Below are 22706 nucleotides of genomic sequence, written 5' to 3' on the forward strand. Positions count from 1 at the left end.
CTAGGGTACTGTTTCTTTGTGCACACTTTGCCTGGTAAGACAGGGAATAGAAGAATTTTGTAGACATGCTCACTGTGCCAAAATGGAAATTGGAAACTGCCCCTAAACCTTTTAAAATGAAAAGTCCTCAAGAGAAAAACATATCAGACCTAACCACTACTTAGGCAGGGCCTGTGATAGATGCAAATCACAGACTTCCTTTTTCTCCTGCCACAAATGTCAGAAACGCTTGGCATCTGAGTGCAATGTGTTTTTCCCCCTTTCTGAACAGCTCAGCTTGGAAAGGTCAGCATATCCCTTTGGGGGGAAAAAAAAATCTTTTCTTATAAATTGGAATGTTTGCACACAGAACTGTAGGAAATGCTTAACATTTGCTTTGATGGGACAGCAATTTGTTCAATAGGGTGGAATTGTTCTTTTTCCATTTTCCTGCCTATTTGTGCATCACAGGCACACGAATTACTGAATGCAACTTTGAGCGCTTCTGAGATCACATCATCCTGTCCACAAAAGCAGCCAACGCCTTCGGCTACCGAAAGGCAAGTTACGTTCCATCTTTTATTTACTCCAAGGGACTCATTTGTGAGAGACTTCTCTGAATAAAAGCAGTAATTTTCCACACGCTATACATACTGAAACCCTGAAGAAGGAGGAGGAAGGGCGGGGAGGCAGAGGTTGAGGAAAAGAAAAACAGAACAACGGGTCCAGGATGTCTTGCTTCACCTTTGTCCACATTTGTTTCAGTGTGGATAGGACATCCAGTGTCCCATGTCTCAGATGAGGTCATTTTGTTTGACTCCTCTGGTTTACTGAAAGAGGGATACAAATCATTATGACAAAGCAAGTCACTGTTCGTGATCAGCTGCCTCCAATTTGATAATCAACATAAATATTTGTGGTTCATGGAGAATTCTTCACCAGAGCCCATCTCTCCATCCGTCTTGAACTCATGAAGAACAGGGCTGAATTTGTGTGTTACATTGGTTTCTCTAGCAACAGGGGATCCCAAAAACAAGCGCATAATTTTTCTTAAGGTAAAAATACTTTAATTTAGCAACAGCCAAAAATAGTCGCAAGGAGGGACTGTAAGGAAGATAATGGCATCGAGGTATTGGTTGAGGCTGGGGCTGGACCACAGGAAGGGACCTGAGTCAGCATGGCTCATTATTTTGGGACACTTCCGGTTATTCACCTCCAGAAATAGTTTCCCTTCCATTTCAGCCAAATTGCTCTACAGCGTGCTAAGTGGCCATGTGTGTCCTGAGGCGCATGTGTACTCCAAGAGAAGAAAGGCCCTATCAGAGACAAATCACCTCTCTCCACACCTACATCCTTGTGCCTGACATCCCTTTTAAAGGGCTTTTAAAGGGCTTCTCTCCTTCCATGAGTCCTTGCTCCTGTGGATTAAGTTTCTTTTTCTCCATCGCTCAGCCACAAAAGCACACAAATAACGTTCTATCTCCTCTCCATATTGAAAAATAAATGCTTGTAACTGGTATCCCCGTGTAATTACACCCACGTCCCAGCAACCTTCCAAAGTAAAACTTATTTTTAAAAAAATGGGCAGTACACATTGATTTCTACTTTTCCTCCTGGATTCACTCGCCAGCCCACTTCAATCTGGCTTCCATCTCCACTTCTCCCAAGGAAAGGATCTTGACAGTCGCTAAGACCTCATCAAAGCCAGTGGGCATGTATCTGTTCTCGTGTTACTCAGCTCCATGGTTGGATTTCCACACAGTTGACCACTCTACTCTTAAATCACTGTCCCCTCTTGGTTTTCACAATACCACCTTCCCCTGGGTCTTCTCCTACCTTTGGACTGCCTCTTCTCAGCTTTTTTGTTGCTTTTCTATCCTCTGTCTCTATCTGAACGTGGACGTGCCCTATGTCTGTCTTTGGCTTTCTTTCCTTCTTTCCACACTCTGAATGATTTCATCCAGCTCATGGCTTTAAATAATCTGTAAAGGCTGAGGAATCCCAATTTTATTACTCTAGCCCTGACAATGCCTATGGCTTCCACATTCATAAATGCAATGACTCGCTTGGCATTTCCACGCACATATTTACTCAACATCTCGAACTTTTACTCCCAAACATGTTTCTTTTTCCATTCTCAGTAAATGGCACCATCACTGACCCATGTGCCCAAATAAAAACCCAAGAGTCATCCTTAATTTCTCTGTACCTTTAACTCTACCGCACCGCCTCCCCGCATCAATCTCTCTGCAAATCACCTCAGTTCAGTCTTCGAGTTTTATCTTTAGTCAACTTAATCTCTAGGTCCACTTCCAGCACCAAGTTGTCATAATCGCTCATCCAGACGATTCCAGCAGTCTCTCCGCTCCAACTCCTGCCTGCTTATGATACATTCCACACACAGCAGCAGTTTTAAAAAAAAATGTGAAAACAAAACGCAGATCGTGTCATTGTCCTGATTAAAGTCTGTTCATATTTCTTACTGCACTTGGGATAAATTCAGACCGACTCTAGCATGGTCTACCTGGCCCCATACAGACTAGCCTCTTGTCCACTTCTCTGATAGCCTACCTCCTCCACTTCTTTCCGCGCTCTAGTCACTCGGGCCTCCTTGTTGCCCCTGTAACATGTCCTGCCCTTTTCTGACTCAGGGCCTTTGCATTTGTTCTTTTTGAAACATTTTTTTCCTTGTGTCTTTACATATGTGGCTCTTTTTAATCCATTAGAACTAACGTTATTTCTTCAGAGATTTGTTCCTTACCTTTACCCCTGTCACTCTTGGTCAAGACACTTTATTTGCTTAGAGGTACTTACCATCTAAAATGATTTTCTTCATTTGTAGGCATGTTCTGGGGCTTTACAGACAGAACCTAAGCTCCCTGGGGGCAGAAGATTTATCTGCCTTCTTTAGTACTGATGGCAGGTCTGGTAAAGTGCCTACCACCCAGTAAGTATTTGTTGGATGAATTAATTCATTCAAAAGCTATTTTTAGAACCCCTACTATGCGCCACATACTGTTCTACTTTCTTGACATACATCTGTGAACAAAACAGAACACAGATCCCCGCCCTCAGAAACCTAATGCTTTAGTGGGAGAGATGGGCAATAATCAAGTAAATCAAGTAAAAACACAGTATATTTAAAAGTGGTAAGTGCTAGAGAAGGAGAGTTTCTGGGTGCAAACTTAGTCTATCGCCTCATCTCTTTTTCCTTTTACAGTGGGGAAAAAAACATTTGCTTTGCAGACAGTTGACATCTGGCTTCTGAGGTGAACCATGGAATTGTGAGTGGTTTACCTCATTGAGATTTAGCTCCCTTACCTGTAAAACAGACTAATACCCACCTCACAAGGTTAGTGTGGGGAATAAATAAGGTTATAGAAAATCAAATATTATCTCATCCTTCCCAGCCACGAACCCACCCTCATCCTATCATTCCAAGGGGAGGAAGCATACGGTATTAGCACGTTCTCCTTCTCTGTATCCCTAACATACTAAAAAAAAAAAATCAACCCAACTTTTTTGCAAATACTCAACACATCCTTAGGGAATAAATATATGACCAAACAAGTGTATGGTAATTTCAGAGCAAACAATCAAAGCTACTTTTATTCCGAAGCAAAGTTTTTTTTAAAGACAGTAGGAAACCCTCACCTTTCTTTAATAATTTTTCCCCTCTTTCTCATTCCTTAATTCCATTTTACAGACCCCTATTGTTAAAGAAGAAAGGACCTATCCATTTAGTCTTTCTTACCATATACAGGAGTAAAACTAAACATAATTATTTTACAGGAGGATAAAACATTTATTTAAATGGAAACACTAATCTTTATTTTCATCATGCTGAAGTGTATGGTTACAGACAATTCCCAATAAAACACTATATAATAAGCAAAAAATAAGTTAATACATTGTGAACTTACATACAGTTTCATCAATTAACAGGTTTAGGAACAAACAAGCCATTTTACAACTCTGGAGCTACATTTAGTAAAAAACCCCAAACACTCAAACCTTATCAACCCCAAGTAAGACACTAAGGAGCTATTCAAGACTTCTTCAAACCAATTACACAAGTACAGTTTTATTTTTGGTTACAGTCCCCTGCTGCGCACAAGACCACTGGAATGCTGTAACAATTACACATTTTTAAACGGCACAAAGCGAAGCAAGGAGCGAACATGCCGGCCTTACAGAAGCTGTCTTGAAAGTGCAAACTCTGCATTTTCTCTTCCTGAACCATTAGGAGAAGCACAGGTACCTCGGACGACACGGCAGGGTCAGGAGCATGCTTTCTCTACCACTGGTGGGACATTGAACTTGAACCACGTCTCCATGCCTTTGAAGATACCTCTCGTTTCAGACAGCGAACAGGTGTCAACTAAATATAGTGCAAATCAAATACCGAGGAGCAAAACGACAGAGCACAGACCGCCACAGGTTGACCTGCTGTCTCCCCCCATCCTCCCCTCCCCCACCCCCCGCCCCAGGGCAGCACGGGACACGGGACAGACTGGCACAGGGCGACAACTTCTCTTCAGGTTTTGATGTGAAAGGCGGTGCGGCGGAGCGAATGCAGGGCGACCACGCAGCAGCCCCGCAGCAGCGCCCCGATGTTGTAGACCGGATCTGTCCCCCCTCTCTGAGTACTGAAGGCCCACAGAACCGTGGGGACCACGGGCGCGGCCACGGCCAGGAGATCCACCAGGAAGCTGCTGCTCCAGTACTGCCTCCCGGCGGCCCCCCGCGGCAGCGGGACGACCACGTCCAGTCTCTCCTCCACCGAGCCTGCAAAATCCAGCTCTCTCATGAGGCGGTTTGCAGGGGCCGCTGGACCCTCCGCGGCGGATGGGGTCTCCACGGGAGACAAAAGGATGGCGGAGTTGGGATTTCTTGGCGTCAGATCAACCAGGCATGCCAAGAAGGACTCCGGGAAGCTCTCGGTCGAGTCAGCCCCGGACTCCTCGGGAGACGCCGGGCTGGAGGGCCAGGGGTCCTGGAGCTTGAGCACGTGCTGAATGAGCTCGGAGACCGCGGGGCTGTAGGGCACCACGTCAGTCTGCACGGCCTGCTCCACCAGCACGCCGCCCTCTTCCTGACCCGCCGCCAGGGGGCGCAGCTCCAGGGCCTCGGCCCCGCGCGCGCAGCGAAGAAGCTCCAGGTCGGGGGCCTCGCTGGGGGCGGCCGTCACCATCCCATCCAACAGATCTGCGCCCTCGGCCCTGGCGCCTCCCGCCAGCAGCTCGCGGTCAGCCCCTTCCTCCACGACCTGCTCTTCCAGAGCCAGCCCGTCCGCCATCTTGCCAAAAGCGGTGCCGAGGGGCAAGCTCTTCCTCGGGGAATCGCAGGGGAAGTCCAGACACAGCTCGTCCCTCAGGGAGCCGCTGTGCGCCATCTCCATGCTCTGAAGCAGAGACTCCAACTTCTTGTTCTGGATGTTTATGTCCACGAAGTATTTCTGGATGCCTTTATCTTTATCAGCCAAGCTGCTCCGCATCGTTTCGATGACCTGCCTGAGCTGCTTGATCTCTTTCCTGGCTTCCTTCAGGGCCAGCTGCGCCTCCACGCGGTGGCACTCTTCCTCGATCCAGTCTTCCCTCATGCGGGCCAGCTGCGACTTGAGCTCCACGATCTCGCTCTCCCTGCGGGGAGAAGACAAGCGGGGCTCAGGGAAATGTCGGCTCTCAGCCGGGCAGACAGACGGCCATGCCCACACTGGGCCAAGAGCCCGGGCTCTTCCCCCTCGAAACACAGAGGTTAAATCAGTTTTGAGGGTTTTGTTTTTGTTTTTGTTTTTTTTCCCCCCTCACAGGTATTAGCTTGGAATTGAATCAGAATAAAAAATGGTTTTTCTTTCTGAGGCCTTATGACCTGTCAGGCGGTGTGGTAAGTATAAGCACCATCCTCTGTTCAGTACTTAATATTTGAAATTTCGTCATAGGAATGCATTAGAGCTTCTTTGCCTGCTTGTCCATCCATCGCCTACCCTTTCCTACGTCTACACTGTGTGGAAGGAAAGTTCGTTTCACTTTTGGTCATCCACCACAGACACAAGGCAGACTGGTTAAGTTTTCGGCCTGCAGCCTTGTTCTGATCATAGTATAATCTGAAAATTTTTTAAATTAAAAAATGCTGCATGTCGCAAGGACTTTGTGAAACGCTGATTATTCTGACTCTTCTCAAGGGAAGAGGATAGGGGAGCCATGCGACACTGAAGAAGATCCATCCCACTGTTTCAGATCCTTCACGGGACCCTATCTCTAGATCTTTGTCGAAAAATTCTTCCTGACCTCTCATTTCTTCACAGTCAATGTAAATACAAGTCCTCACAGTCTCCGTGGATATGAAGACCAGGCAGTCAGGATCATGATCTGTATGAAGGGATGGCGTCAGTTTTGCTTCTCTAAATTCAGATTGGACTATTCTCCAGTTCCATTGCCTTCCCATGCTTCCCTGCCATGACTGCTCAACCCCTTCAGTAGATTCCCCAAATCATAAACAAAGATTTCCAGAAAGTGAGGTCTGACTCATGCTACCCTCACCCTGAGTTCACAGCTACCCTGGTCAGAGATTGGTGCGGCTATGCCAGAATGTTCCAGGGGAAAATCATTAAGCAGAAAATCTGGCCTGCCCCAAGATGTCAAAGGTCTTTTCTGAGATAAGATCTCTTAAGCACGGGCTGTTTTTTGGTTTTTTGTTTTTTACCTTAACACTTAGCCAAGAATAATGAACCTCTTCCTTCAGCACAGAAATAGCCTGCAGGAATCACAATACACAGGCCATCCACCCTCTCAGAGAGAGAAACAGGGCTTGAGAGGGGCCCCTCTGTGTGACCCTTTCTGCTGGAAGTAGGGGACTGTTCCTGCCAGTGTTCCTGCTGTGTAAAAATAGCCACGCACACGCCCAACACTTCACATCAAAGCTGTACACACGTAGAGAAAGCAGGGATCCCCTCTAACCTGAAAGGGTCCCTCAACCTCCTGAAGGAGTAAATCAGGCAGGAACATGAAATGGCTCTTTTGAAAGACCAATTTAAGGAATTTGGCAAAAATTCAGTGAAATCATCTTTCTTCTTGTCTATTTCTCTAGAGTGTGGGCTTGGATTTCACTTGATGGGAAAAGAAAGTGTCCCGCATGGGAGTGAAAGGCGCGCAGATTCACCTTTCATGAAGCCGCCGCTCAGATTCCTTCAGCTTGGTCTTCAAGTGCCTCACAGTGACCTCTTTCTGCTGCAGAGGCGTCAAATACTGTTCTGGGTTTGGAGGCTTGACACCGTGATTTTCACCACAGGACATGTACCTTCCAGAGCGCCTGAAACAATCCAAGCAATGAAATGTTCCTTCTTCTGTGAGAACAGTTAGGGCACAGCTAACAGCCTGAGAAGCTAACTGCCTGAGAAAGAATGGCAGCTGTGTCCTGGGGGTCTTCAACCTCAGTAAAGGTCCTTTACTTGGGAAGGGGGACTGGAACCTACCTGCCAACTTAGGACCTCACATTTCTTGGGAGACTGCGGGGAGGGTGTTTGTGGAGAAGGTGGGGACAGTGGAGAGGGAGAATTCTCTATGGCTTAGGGAATGAGCTCATACAAAATAATGCACAATTGTGCACGGGCCTGCCTGTGGGTTCAGAGTAACCCACTGTTAGATGAGAGGACAATGCGTGGGTTGGCGGGGTGGGAGGGAGAGTGAGATGTCCTGACTTTCCACACAATGTGCCACTGCCTAACCATCCTGATGGTTAGGAGCTGGATTCACATTGTTTCTAGATCAATCCCTGGTGTGAGGGTGCTGATCTGACGATCTGACGATCTGATCTTTACCCATTCCTTCTTCCAATGGGTAAAGGCTACTGCACTGTCACCAGAATGTGGTTTGTAAGAGAGGTGCCCAGGGTTCGAGAAAACTTCCTGAGCTGGAATGTCAGCCTCTCTCAGGCCTGGCCAAGCTTGGGGCATCCCTGCTGTACCAGAGCAATGAGCGAGAATGACCACCCAGAAGGAAGAAGACGAGGGAGGAAAGTTGCCAGCTTCTGCCCTGACTCTGGAATCCGTCCAGGCCGCTACACTTGCTCTGCTCCCCCTGAGCATGCGCTCCGTCCAAGATGACCCATGTCCAGCTCCCAACCTTTTAGCGCTTCTGCTGTGGCCCCTTAGCTTGCATAGGTCCTTTTTTCCAGAACCTCCTGCCCCCCAACCCCCACCCCAGACTAATTAATTCCTTGCTTGACCTTCAGATTCCATTTCAAAATTATTTCCTCAGGGAGGCCTCCTCTGATCCCTCTAGACTGAGCTGGATCCCCTCCTGACCTCTTAAAAACACATACAGCAACCGGTACTCACAGGATAACCTTAAATGTGTTTTTGTCATTAAATGAGCAATGTCTTTAGTGTCCTCCAGGCAGTAGGCCCAGGGACCCTATCTGCCATTCACTGTCCCATTCCCAGTGCTCTACACAGTGCCTGGCACAATGTGGTACTCAAGCCATATCTGATGTTTGAATGAATGAACCAACCCCTGAATGACTCTTTCCTGTTCTGAGGGAAAGACGTCGGTCCCTCCTACTGCCCCTGTGCCATTTTCCTCCCTGGCATGTCACTCCTCAGACTGATAAGCCTTAGCAGAAACTATGCTTTGTGTTCTTTCTGCAGCTGCCCTTGAGGGATTAGCTCATTGGGGAAAGGAAAGAGAAGTGACTTTACTACAGAATAAGGCTCAAGAGTTGTATACCTTTTTTTTTTTCTTTCAAGTTTCTAAGTTTTTGCAAGAAAACTTATCGATGAGGGCAAATTCAGACCCCGGAGCCCACTCACCTCATGACTGGGCTGCCGTCGCTTCCTTTGTAGGAGCCCGAGTTGCTACTACTTGGGGAGGAAGGCGCGTAACTGGGATGGATGTTAACGGGACTCAGCTGATTCCTGCACAGCATGGACAGAAAGTCCTTCTCCCGTGGGGAGGGCGGGCTGTTGCCAGACTTGTGTGACGAAGCTCCATTACTCCGCCCATGGGGCCCTCGGCTGGGAGAAAAGCATGTAAAATGTTCACATGCCTGGGGCGACCAGTGTTCCAATGCTAGTTACTACTAAGGAAATTCAATGCATAGAGTTGAAAGGGCAACATAATTACTAGCAAACTGTCCTTCTGAGCGACCCTCTTCCCACCTGCCCGAGATTTCTTTCCATCTGCCGTTAGCACGGACAACCTCATCGCCTGCCATTCGCGCAAATAGTTTCTGACCATAAAGCTTGCTTTGGATTAATCCCAAATGGCTGTTAAGAGCACACCCCGCGTCAAATATTGATTTGGTTGAGGTCCCCTCTGGAGGCTGTGCCAGGACACCTGTTCTCAGCTTCAACATGTTTGGGTTTGGTTCATATTGGGGTAAGAAAACCAGGGTGGTTCATTGGGAGGATAAAGAGAAAGGGGATTGCCCACAGAGGAGGAGGAGAAAAGAGGACAGATGAACACAGTCCACACAAATGTCTCAAGTCTATAGTTTAACCACCTTTTTTCTTTCCTTTTCTTTCTACCCCCAATGACTTAACACAGCCTTTATCATTTAGCTGCTGGATTGGAACAGCCCTCTCCTGGCTTCCCGGCCTGTCGTCTTGCCCCCTCAGCAGCTGGAGTGGCCTTTCCAAAATGGAACTGGATGTCACTGTCCTCAATGGCTGTCATGGCTGCCCCCATGCCTCATGAGGTCCAATCCCACCTCCCCGTCCAACCCATCTTCTGCCACTCCTCCCTCCTCCCTCTGTATTCCAGAAGTCCAAACAACTTACAGTTTCTTGATGATCCAAGCTCTCCATCACCTTTATGTGTTTGAACTTACAGTTTTCTCTGCCTAGAATGTCCTCCTGCTCCCTACCCTAAGCCTTGGGATATCTCCAACTTTGAGACCAATGGAAACCTACTCCAGGCAGCCTTCCTGGATTCTTCCTTCTCTAGACTTGTGTACATGGGGCTCCTTAGTGGTCCCTAGTACTCTGAAATTTATCTCATGGCATCACAACCACACACTGTGTGTCCTTCCTGCTAGACGAGGGCATTCTGAGGGCCGGAGCATAGTCTGTTCTGTCCCCACTACTTGCTGGCACATGGTGGGAGCTCCTGAAATAATGACTATTAAATGAATAAACTGGGTTGTAGCCTTGGCACTGCCACTTACTAGGAACTTAGGCAAGTAAGCTACTTAATACAAGGGGATCTGTAATAACCTTTCTTGCCTCCCTCGCAGAGTTGATGTGAATCAAAGAATGCATGCAAGTGCGTTTGATAAGATGTGAAGGGCGATTCCGCTGCAGGATAGTATGACAGGATCAACTTGTTTGGACTTCCCTATTCATTTACTTCCAGAGATTTGACACCCACTATGTAAGGAAGCAACTTGAGAATGTTGAAATTACTTAAATAGGGTAACAGTTCGGTGTCAGGAATATTTCTTGATGACATTACAAGGAAACAGAAGAGAACAAGATACTTTCACACAGAAGTACTGCTTTTTGACCATGCCCCGCCCCCTTGCAGTTTCGATTACAGCTGCACCCAACGGACGCATATCAATGAGAAACGTGTGTAAATGTGCGTGTGCGTGTGGGTAAACTTGGCTCCGAAACTGCACTTATTTAAAATCAAATGTAATTTCAACTAGCTGTCAACCCAGTAAATCACATATAAATGAAACATCACCAAATTCTAAAGTTAAAAAGTTCTTTCCTTTTGAAATCATCCAGATAGACTCTGCCTCCTTTTCGTGAGAAGGGGACACTTTATATGGAACAGATGGACTGATGGCTTTGTGACAAACCAACTTCAGCAGCCCAGGGGTGCTGGGCTGAGCAGCAGAAAAGAACACGGGCTCTGGCTTGGATCCGCTTCTCCACACTTCACTTCTGAGCCTACTCCAGCTGGCCTGACTATTTCTGAATGTGACAGTGAGAAATATGCAAGATTAACCACTACAAGCCAGGGCTGAAAGTAAAGAGCTAGCCCTGAGTTTGACCTGGGCAATCCCCTTCTGAGTCGACCTTCACTAACGACCTTCTGAGACCCTAGCCCTGTTCCAGATGCTTTGAGAGCACAGTTTTACTTAATTTCAACCACCATGCTATAAAGCTGGTACAATTATTACCTCTCATTTACATTACATTAAGTATTCAGTTATGTGAAATAACTGTGGTTCAGGGAAAAATCTGGTCCAAAAATGCACACCGAACTAAGATTTAAATACAGATTTTTTTTTTTTTTAACTCTGAAGAAATGTCTCCTTACTTTACACAAATAGAATATATTGTCTGGGGCTTTTAAATGGTATGTAGGTACTGGCTATGGATGTGGTTATTACCTGAAGAATTCACCACTGACTTTTACTGCAGAGCAGTCATTAAGATACAAATGAAATTAGATGGGGATTTTGAAGAACTCATCTGGTATACTGAATAAAGCAAAATCCCTTCAAGTACTAAACACTACTAAAGTACAATTAAATCTTCAATTATATTTCAGGAAATGAGTGGTTAGAATATAATAGCTAACTTATAAAAAAGAAACTACATGCTTAAAAGTATCAGTCTTATTCCCTACATTTAGTTCAGTTCAAATGCTAACACATGGAGGTACAAAGTCATGGCAAAACATTTTCAAGGAGAGGCCAAGGGTCCATGTTTGCCATGGCCATGGCCGGGAAAATGTGATGCTACTTTCCTCAGCCCACACTAAATCCCTCGTTGTGGTGGACAAGAAGAATGCAGTCCACAAGGAGGAGACAGAATTCTGCTGCCCCTGCCCCCTCCTGCACACCTGAATACAGTGATGGAAATGAAGAGAAAGAGAAGAAGGGAACCTCACAAGGGGCCAAGGAGAATGTCTATTCGCCCGATGTTGTCCTTTTTACTCCACGGCAACATTACTATCATCATCATCCCCATGGTCACTGTTATGGGCTGAACCGTGCCCCACTCCCAATTCATAATATAGAAGTCCCACCCCCAGTCCCTAAGAATGTGACTGTATTTGGAAACCGCTTTTAAGAAAGGTAATGAAATCCTATCCAATTCGACTAGTGTCCTTATAAGAAGAGGAGACGTGGACACAGGCACAGAGAAAGGTTCTGCTGATGAAGCAGAGGCAAGATGGCCAGTTCTAAGCCAAGGAGCAAGGCTTCCAAAGAAGCCAATCCTGCGGACACCTGGCTCTTGGACTTCCAGCCTCCAGAATTGTGAGAGGGTGACTTCCTGCTGTGTGAGCCCACAAGTCTGTGCTCTTTTGTGACAGTAGCCCAAGCAAAATAAGACAATCATCACCACCACCGTCATCATTTCATTCTCATGGCTATCAATATTATTCTTACCACTACTGATGAAAATATCCACTTATGGCCCTTTTATAAAATTCTGGGCACCATGTTAAGCACCCATACGTTAGTTCAATTAACTCGGTGACGTAGATGCCACCCACTATTACCCCATTTTCCAGAGCAGTAAGGCTCGGAGCTCTGGCTCGTGTGCCAATAAATAATGGTGGCTAAACTCAAGCCATGTCTCTCTGACTCCAAATTCCAAACTTTATTATTTTTTTTTCTTTCTCACTTCTATCTGCCCTTGGCCAGATTAGGATTTCAGTTTAAGAAAGAGAATTCCTCAGGGGCACCTGGATGATGCACTCGGTTAAATGTCCAACTCTTGATTCGGGCTCAGGTCATGATCTCAGGGTCATGGGACTGAGCCCTGAGCTCAGTCTGGAGTCCGCTTAAGACTCTCCTTGTTCCTTCTTCCTCTCTCCTTCCTCTCCCTCACCCTCTCGCTCTCTCTAAAATAAATAAATAAATCTTCAAAAAAAAAAAGAGAGAGAGAGAGAGAGAAAGAATTTCTCAAAAATGTCAGCAGAGTTGGCCTGTAAGAAGAGATCATTTGTAAATCCTTAAGTCTTGTTTTTAAAATCCCACCAAAAATATTCTCACCAGCTCCACCTGTTGCTTACTTTTCCCACCCCTTCACCACCCAAGTTTCTTCTCACCTTCCTCCCAGAAGCTGATTCTCCACAGAGAAAATTCATTTATTATAGGAGGCACAAGCCATTTAAAAGGATCATAAACTATTACAAGGTTGACAAGGATACCCAACCCATCTAGGGGAGTTGTCCTTGCACAGCCCTGGAGAACACAAAAATTACGTGAAATGTCCAAGGTACCACCTCACAGAAATCTACTGACTATGCTCTGTGCCTGGGTCTGATTAAAAAAAAAAAAAGTGAATATAATGGATAGAATACTGCCAATTCCAATTTTCCATCTATTAAGCATGTATCTGATTTGCACATAATTCTACTTAGCTATTTTAGGTTTCGCGTTTCAGTTTTCAGTCACTTGGAGAAACCAGAGATTCCAGACCAGACAATTTTCTCTAAGTCACTCAGTATTGTAGACATTACCTTGGAACTTAACCACACAAATTCTTTTGAAATGTTTAATAAAATTGGCTTCTTTGACAGGCCATTTCTTTTTTTCTCTTGTTCTCTGCTCTTTGAGACTTGTACTATAGGTATGTGCTAATTTTCTTGAATGCGTTAGATAAATGGTTTATTCTCAGAGGAAGCCACAACTGATTTATACAGAAAATGTTTATATTCATATTCTGTGATCCTAGAGGTACTTTATTTCCAAAATAGATTATGTTTGGGGCTAGAATAACTGTGCTTTTTCATTGTGGACTTAACTCTTTTGTGACAGTAGCCCAAGCAAAATACATCGGCTAAATGTTTTGCTCACTGAAGAGAAATGGGAAATATTTGCTTGCTGAATCCTGAGAATGCAACTTTTTAGTAACTAATCAGTTTTTCTCCATGAAGGAAGGGACCTTAAAAATTATGTGGTCCAACCCTCTTTTTACAAACTTGGACACTGTGGCCCACGAAAGTGAAGGGATTTGCCTAAAATCTAAAGACAAATCATCCTCAGAGGTCTTGCTGCTCACTCCATTGAAATGTTTGGGTCCCTGGTTCAGAGCTCAACGTATCACAGAGGTCTCTTGGAAACACCCTATCCTAAAGATGCCATACATCCTATTAGTCTCAATGGCCTTTCTCTGTGTGTTTTTTAAAAAATTTTATTATTTATGTATTTATTGTCTTTCTTTTCCTACTAGAATGAATATAATTTCCATGAAGTTTTGTTTATTGCCCTATCTCTAGACCTTCATAGTAGATGCTCAATAAATACCTATTGAATGAATAAGGTCACTGAAAGTAGGAGAGAATCCTAGGCTTACCACTTTTCCTGCCAAATATAAATGGTAGCTCATGACTTCCCACAGCCCCTCTCTTCCCGCAACCCAAATAGCATCCATGGCGAACATCTGTTGATGCTTGCTACGCTCTAAGCACGGACCCACACTCTACATGCATGAACTAATTTAATCCTAACAATAAACCCTACGAAGTGGGAATGACTGTAGCCCTATTTTATAGATGAGGAAACTGAGGCAAAGAGAAGTTAAGCAACTTGCTCAGGGCCACACAGCCTGTAGGGGGTGGAGCGGGCCATCACACCCAGGCAGCTGGGGCTCCAGAGCCCACATCTGTAGCACTTCTGTTCTCACGCCTCTTGTGGTGATGGCCACCCACGTCTATGAACTTTATTCTCTTTTCACCCCTTCCCCAAGTGAACGCTGGGAGTAATCAGGGCTCACTATGTCTCTTTCACGAGGATAAAATGCAAACTCAGCTAGTGGAAAGAAATGGTGAAGTCAGAGGCTTCAGAGCTAAGAGATGACAGATTCATGAAGGGGAAGCAGGTAGGAAGTGGAACCAGGTAAGTACACAGTAGATACTCACCTGTGTACTTACCTGTGAACCAGGTAAGTACACAGGTGAGTGAGGGAAGGGGAAGGGAGAGAAGGGCGAGTGGCCACACAGCCAAGGCCTGGATGAGAGACAGCCACGGGCAGACACACCCTGGCTAAGCCCTGTGACCGCTGCTGGGAAGACAGTGAAAAGTTCCAATTGCAAATCATTATAGAAAACAAAAACTGCTCACTGAGTATAACAAAATATGAAATGACAGTTCATTCAGGTGGTTCCACAGGAACGTAAAGGACAGGTAAGTCACCTGTGTAAAGCATCTTAATAATTACAGAGCAGGAAACTGTGCCTACTTGCGTGAAAAAGAGGACCGCTTGCTTCCCGGGGCAGACATATGGACCTCAGGAGCGGAAATGCTGCCCGTGCTGCTGGAGGAGCTAAAATCCGCTTCACTACCTGAAAAACAACAGGGGGCAGAGAGAGAGGCGTGAAGGAAGGAAACCTGAGAACAGGCTGGCTACTTCCCTGCCCGGCCAGGCCCCCATGTCCCCGCAGGGGCACACTCAAAGCTCAGCAAGTGGCAGGATTCCAGAGCTTCCCGGCTCTCGGTCCGTTCCTCAAAGCAAATAAGAGAAGGTGCGAGAACGAGGACAATATTTCATAAACACAGCTTAGAAGCCCAGCGGGGCTGGTTTCATAAAGACCTATCTTCCTGCGGACACTCCCTGGTGGCCGAGGTGGGGACAGACACGCAGTGCTCTTCCTGTGCGTCCTCAGCCCTCCCTCAGCCACAGGAACGTTCCGGCCCAAACTTCAGGCAGAAGGAAGAGCATGCCTGTCAGTCCCAGAGTCGTTTTTCCAGGAGAGTGTATCTTTGGGCTTTTGCAGTCAGCTAGCCGTTCCTGAATCTGGCTCTTTTAGGTCTGGGGAGAATCAGCAGGGGGCAAGCAGCGGGGACGACAGTGAGGAGGGCTCCAGACAGGTCCTTGAACCTGCTTTCTGATGAGTGACTCTGACTGCTCGGATGCTTTTCTTTCTTTCTCTCTTTTTTTTTTTAAGATTTTATTTATTTATTTGATGGATGGAGATCACAAGTAGGCAGAGAATTAGGCAGAGATAGAGGAGGAAGCAGGCTCCCTGCTGAGCAGAGAGCCCGACCCGGGGCTCGAACCCAGGTCCCTGGGATCATGACCTGAGCTGAAGGCAGAGGCTTTAAACCACTGAGCCACCCAGGGGCCCCTGCTGCTTTTCTACTGAGAACACAACCTTCATGGGGGACCTGGGTGGCTCAGTTATTAAACGTCTGCTTTGAGCAATGCAAGCCCTGCATTGCGCTCCCTGCTCAGTGGAGAGCCTGCTTCTCCCTCTCCCACTCCCCCTGCTTGTGTTCCCTCTCCCTGTGTCTCTGTCAAATAAATAAATAAAATCTTAAAAAACAAACAAACAGACAAACAAACAAATAACACATCCTTCACAAAAAGGCAGAACTGAACATTTCCAAGCAGAATGAAGAAAGTTCACAGCGACAGTGATGGAAACTGGGGTTATTATAGGGATGTGTGACATTGTAGTTGGGGGAGGGGGAGGGAGAGTGTTCATTAGTTTACAAAAATCACGTTACATTTTGAGTACAGACTACAGACTGTTATGTAATTAGAAACATGTTGTGTGGCAGAATAATTAATATAAATTTATTTCTAACAAAAAACATACAGAGTTCTGAAATGGTCATCATAGAACTATTCCATGGATTGCCTTGGGGAGTGAAGGAGAGTGGAAGAGGCAAAAAAAAGAACAAATGAGAAGAAGGAAGAGATGATTTTTAAAAAGGTAAAATTCTATAGGCTTTTGGAAAAATAAATCTAGCTATACAGTTTTATTTGACCTTATCTCTCAACTCCTACAACAGTTTGTGACTCTTGTGGTCTAGAACCCAGAGCCAGCTCACATTTCTGGGTTGAGAAAAATAGGAATGACCTAAAACCTTTGAGTTTCTTTTTTTTTTTTTTTTACTTTTCAGTGTAAAAAATACATTGAATTCATTGTTTATGCACCACACCCAGTGCTCCATGCAATGCGTGCCCTCCACAATACCCACTACCAGGCTGACACAACTTCCCACCCCTCCCAGCCCCTTCAGAACCCTCAGATTGTTTTTCAGAGTCCGTAGTCTCTCATGGTTCACCTCCCCTTCCAATTTCCCTCAACTCCCCTCTCTTCTCCATCTCCCCATGTCCTCCGTGTTAAAAACCTTTGAGTTTCTAACAAGCCATGAGCTATAATTATCATCACAATAGTAACTATTTATTGAGTGCCTACTAGGCACCAGACCCTCTAGGACAAGTTTTCTATTCTTTGTATCTGTTAATCTTGACAGGTCTGTAAAGCAGACGTCAATCTCGCTATTCTACTACTGAAGAAATTCAAAACTGATTTGCCCAAGGCTTGTGGGGGACAAATTCTGGTCAGGACCAAGTCTCCATGCCACTTCTCCACACCATGCTGCGTCCTCAAGAAGGCAGTGGGAAGAAGGAGGGCGCAGGGGAACTTCCTGGATACACTATATAGTCCTGTTTCCCTAACAGCCAAGAGGACCACTGGTACGAGATGCAGCCAGACTGGCCCACTGGTGAACAGATCCTCTCACTGACAAGTTGTATTAATTATGCTAGAAGGAAAGGCAGGGCAGAGACAGAAGTCCCTTCCTGGACTCCCAGCACCTCTCTGGAATTTCATCTTCTGGAAAAGACACCAAAAATGGCCGCTTAGCACAGTTGATGGCAGTGAATCCTAATTCCCACCAGAAGTCCAGGAGAATTAGGCAGTTTATCAGGACTGAGAGTGGCTATTCCTTCCGGATTTCAGAGACTCCGTCTAATGTTGTAACGGGCTCCCCAAATATAATTAGTTCCCTCTGCATAATGCACTAGCTAAACTGCAGTATTTTACAGTCTCAAGGATTCATGATTATTGGTAGTGCTATCCGGCAATATGCTAGTCCTGACCTCCTAATTCCACCAGCCCTGTCTGCTAGTAAATCATCAGGTTAGTGACTAAGTGATAAAAGCAGACAGTTTTCAAAAAACAGATCCTGTGGGTGCAGCCACCAGGCTCGAGAGACGATTTTCTAACGTAAGATTATGACTCCGAAACACCCAATTTACATCCCTTAAAAGAAACACATAATCCCACCAATTATAACTTAACTGCCTGAATAAAAACAGAAATTCTACAACAGAAACAGACCAGACAACTGCTGAAAATCCATTGTCTCCTCAAGATGCCTTTGATCTGTGGTAATTATGTACTCTGAACTGAAGGGACGAGTTCACTCTCCACCTCACTGCTATTGGAACTCGACATATTGACTCCTAGGTATGGGCGGGGCGCACGTTTGTTCCTATACTTCTCTTTCTTACCTTCTGGAAGAGGTTAGAAGATTCATGACGGGTACCCAGTGGCTGCATGCAGGACTGAGTAAGAGGATAGAGAAAACATCGACGCTACTTAACGCCATTTCACTTTGCTATGTTTTAAAATACATTTTCAGTTTGGTTAATGCAAGGTAAAGTCAACACACTCTTCTTAACGGATACGCGGAAAGGTCAATTGCACTACATTATCTGATACACAAACTCTTTCATTTACTAAGCAAGATAACTGAGAGGAAGACTGGAGATCTGAAAGTCCCCGTTTACCTACCAGCTGGCAACAAAGACTCAAGGAAGGAGAGGCTCTTTCTACTCATTTCCTTTAATCAGCGTGTGCAACTAGGTTAGTGCTGTGGGGATTATAGCTCAAGGATCATCGGTATTATTCAAACCATACAAAGATGGCACCTAACCTAAAAATATAGGCCCTGCGTCAGACAGCCCGGGTTCAAATCCCACCACTACCGGTCACTAGATGGGGGCCTTCTGGCAAGTTACTTCGCCTTTCTGCGCTTCATTTTCTCCATCTGTTGCACGGAGATGATAATCATGGATTCTGCCTCTTAAGGTTATTGTAAGCAAGGAGTGCGTGTGTGTGCGTGTGTGTGTGTGTGTGTGTTTACAAACACATGCATACACACACACACACACACACACACACACACACACATAAACCACCTGATCCCTTGTAAGGTCTCAATAAATGTTAGCCATTCTTCTCCTGCAGGGGTTAAAAAGACAACTTTTATTACACATTTCCTTTTTAAGAAATTTAGAAAACAGCAATGATCCGCAGGACAAAATGCAGTCTATTATTCCATCACCAAAAAATAACTAAAGTTAACCTTTTGATGTATAATTACTCAGCATTCATAGTTAATACATTACTATGTAGTCTAATTGATTTTCTTTTAATATGTGAATATCTTCAAAATATACTACATTATAGGTTTATATATATATACACATATATATAAAATATATATTTAAGATATATTTATATATATATTTAAGATTTATTTGAGAGATTGAGAGAGCAGGGAGAGGGACAGAGGGAGAGGGAGAGGGAAAGGGAGAGAGAAACTCAAAGCAGACTCCGTGCTGAGTGTAGAGTATGAAGTGGGGCTCGAGCTCACAACCTTGAGATCACGACCTGAGAGGAAAACTAGAGTCATATGTTTAACTGACTGAGCCACACAGGTGCCCCTGTGTTGTGTTCTATTAAATCAGTGAGTATATAGTCTATGTTCAATTTTTCTATTATGAGTAAAAAATACTATATGCCAGAAACCATTCTAAGCATATTTACTTATCAACTTATTTACTTCCCATGATAGTACAGACCTTATGAGGTAGAGACAATTATCAGTCCCTGTTGCAGACAAGGCAGAGAAGTTGAATGACATGCACAAGGGGGTACAACTATCAAGAGGTGGAGGCAAGACTTGTACTTAGGCCAAGAAGGCCAAGGAGACTCCCCGCTGAGCTGGGAGCCCAAGTCAGGGCTACTGCAGGACCCTGAGAACATGACCCGAGCTGAAGGCAGATGCTTAACCAACTGAGCCACCCAGGTGCCCCCTTGTCTGCTATTCTTTAGAATCAATGCCTGAAAGAATTTTTAAGCCAAAGGATATGCTCATTTCCAGAAATTTCATATTGCATCACATATATTTTTGGATGACATTAGCCTAAAGCAGTTTTTGTGGTCAAGAGCGTGTTTGTCTCCACATGCCTGTGTGTAGATAACTGACCTCGAATCTGATGTCATAGAGAATACTCGGAAAGAGCGCAGGATACAGTATTTGCTGTCGCAGACTTGTGTTTGAACAGCTAAAGGGAGTTTTAAATGCATGCCTAAGTTATCCTCATCAGTATTGTCTCTGGTCAGCTACTGGCGTCGGTGGAGCAGGATTCCAGGACTGAAAGCAGTGGATGACCCTGATGACCTCTACCTCCTGATGCCAATGTCTTGGTGACTGCACATCGTGCGGCAGAAGGCATTCTCCAACTAGTGAGCTCTGCTCCCTGGCCTCCAGAAACTCTGGTGGCCTTTGCTTGTAGGACCGCTGGTTCTCTTGAGAGGCATGACTCTTTTTCATAATGTCAGGGCAATAAGCATTCTGTGCATGTGATGGTGAGGCCAGGAATGAGAGAAGGAAGGAAAAATGGAAACAAAAAGAGTATGTGCAAAAACTGATAACTAGACTTCTTTTTTTGAAACACTGCCTGCGAACTGGTCTCTTAGGACATTATTATTTTTGCTTTCAGGAGACTATGGAGTCCTCAGACATCAGAACATCACAAGCCTCTGAAAACAGAGGCTACTAAGCTGTGTTAAGCCATTCTAAACCACTGATTGAAGCAACCCCAAACCTTCCTTTATCCTTTGTCACCACAAAGCTATCAAATTAATTCAGATTGGCCACCTACATCCCTACCTCAAACAGAGGCAACAAATTAAAAAGGGAAAAAATAAAAACAAAAAAATAGTTCCCCATCCCTTCTCCCCCACCCCCAACACACACACACAGATACACAGATCTTTTATTTAAAGGTCTCTAGAGAGGAGAGGAGCCATTTCCACTGAAGCCAAGCAGAGCTATTAAGGAGCAGCTGCGGAAGTGGACACATGTAATTAAAGAAGACACTATTTACAAAAAAAAAAAAAAAGCTTCTTTAAAGTAGATTCTGTAGAACGGACTCTTAGCTGCGAAGCTCTAGGGCACCCAGCCAATGAATCCAAGAAACTCTTCACAAACTAAACAGGATTTTCGTTTTAGTTTCTGCAAACTATTCTCTAAAACCCCTCTAGGCATTTATTTTAGAAAAGGAATATTTGATCAAAAGATCAATAAACTGATTGGAGATATATATATGCAAGTTTTCTTGCATTTCAGAACAAAAGACTTTCTGAAAAAGTGTAAATGCATTTTCATTTGTATCATAATTTCAGAAAGGATTTCCCTTCATTATGATTGAGGTTTAATGGATGGAGCCACCATAAACTTAAAAGCATAAATATATACACAATTAAAAACAAAAGGAGGTTCAAATTTAAAGTATTTGGAAGACAGTTTTGTATTGAAAAAATATGACTACATAACAGCAAAATTCCTTATAGGAAAATAGCAGTCAAAGACAAATAATAAACTGAAGGAAAATATTTACAACAGAAGACAGACAAAAGGCAATCTCCTTAATTTACCAAAACCTCATACAAATTGGGGGAAAAAGAAAAAACCCTAAAAGAAAAATGGGCAAAGGACATGAACAAGCAGATGGTAGATAGAGAAAAATAAATGACCAATACACATGGACAGACATTCAATCTCATATGTAACATAAAAAAAAAAGTAAATGTAAACAAAGAGATTTTTTTCAGTTATCAGATTGGCAAAAAATTTAAAAATCTAAGTTTGAGAATACTAGCTCTGTTGAAGGTTTGAGAAAAACACTCTGATAAGAGTCAAGAAGAGAGTGAGGAGAAATTTCTCCCGCACATGAGCATTGAACAAACAACTTAAATGCCCATCAGCAATGACTGGTGAAGTCAGGTGGTACAGCCACCTAGGCGAATACCTATCAAGGAGTGACATGAACCTGTCCCTGCTCAATGAAAGCATCTTGAAGCCATGTGGCTAGATAAGAAAAACAAGATGCAGAATAGTGGGTGTGGCATGTCTGCTGCTTCATAAATAAATCTTTAAATAATATATAACTGGCTACATCCACAGAACATTTTCACTGAGGGATTAAAAAAAGATCTGTTAATAGTCGTTTCCCTTTGGAATGGGACAGTAGGGATCTAAAGAGACCCTCATCTTCACTTTATATCTTTCTGAGCCATTTCGCTCCTCTAACCATATGCTTATTACTCTTTTTATAAACCAATGATAGGATACACTAACATAATGGGCAATTGATTTTCCCTTTGAAAAAGATCTAAAATTTTTAAAGAAAAAGCACTTTATAGGAAAAAGCAATCACACCATTCCATGTAGTGTTAAGAGGACTTTGGAGTCAAGTCACTTGGGTTTGAGGAATCATGCCTCTTCTACTAACTGTGTAAAGGCTTAGGCAAATTATTTACCTTCTCTCTACCTTAGTTTCCTTATCTGTGAAATGGAGATAAAGATATTAATAGTAAGCATTGGTAAGGGATTCCAGGAATTAGGCGATGCATACAAGAAAGTTAGAACAGTGCTTGGCACATAGCAAGCACTCAGTCTATGTTAGTTGTTATAATTTCTAGTTAGAACTACTGGTACAGTGGCTTGATGGCCAGAAAAAGCTTTTAAATATCTTTCCCTTAAAAAGACCCACAATACAAAATGCCTTATCCTACTTAAGTCAAACATTCTTACAAACACTCTTTACAAAAGGTGGTTTTCCTTCAGCCATTTGTCAGTGGAGACTATGTTTCTATGTTTTACTGTGTGTGTGTGTACAACAGAGTATGTCTCAAAAATCTGTGGTCCTAAAACAAACTCTCCATGGTCTCCTC

At 44.3% G+C, this 22706-nt stretch overlaps 1 protein-coding gene across 10 annotated transcripts in view; it reads right to left on the reverse strand.

Moving 5' to 3' along the window:
- Positions 1-3560: 3560 nt before the first annotated feature.
- Positions 3561-22706, reverse strand: part of SYBU (syntabulin) — a 113137-nt gene continuing 93991 nt past the window's right edge. For all 10 annotated transcript variants that reach the window (XM_045078065.1, XM_045078064.1, XM_045078063.1 and 7 more), the window contains 4 exons: positions 15125-15227; positions 8789-8992; positions 7141-7290; positions 3561-5621 (listed from right to left, as the gene is read on the reverse strand). In XM_045078065.1, coding sequence (XP_044934000.1) covers positions 4517-5621; positions 7141-7290; positions 8789-8992; positions 15125-15227 — 1562 coding nt within the window. In that variant the 3' untranslated portion in view covers positions 3561-4516. The remainder of the gene's footprint in view (positions 5622-7140; positions 7291-8788; positions 8993-15124; positions 15228-22706) is intronic.

The sequence above is a fragment of the Mustela putorius genome, unplaced genomic scaffold (genome assembly GCF_011764305.1).
Source record: "Mustela putorius furo isolate JIRA1106 unplaced genomic scaffold, ASM1176430v1.1 tig00000228_pilon_pilon_pilon, whole genome shotgun sequence".
Lineage (NCBI taxonomy): Eukaryota > Metazoa > Chordata > Mammalia > Carnivora > Mustelidae > Mustela > Mustela putorius.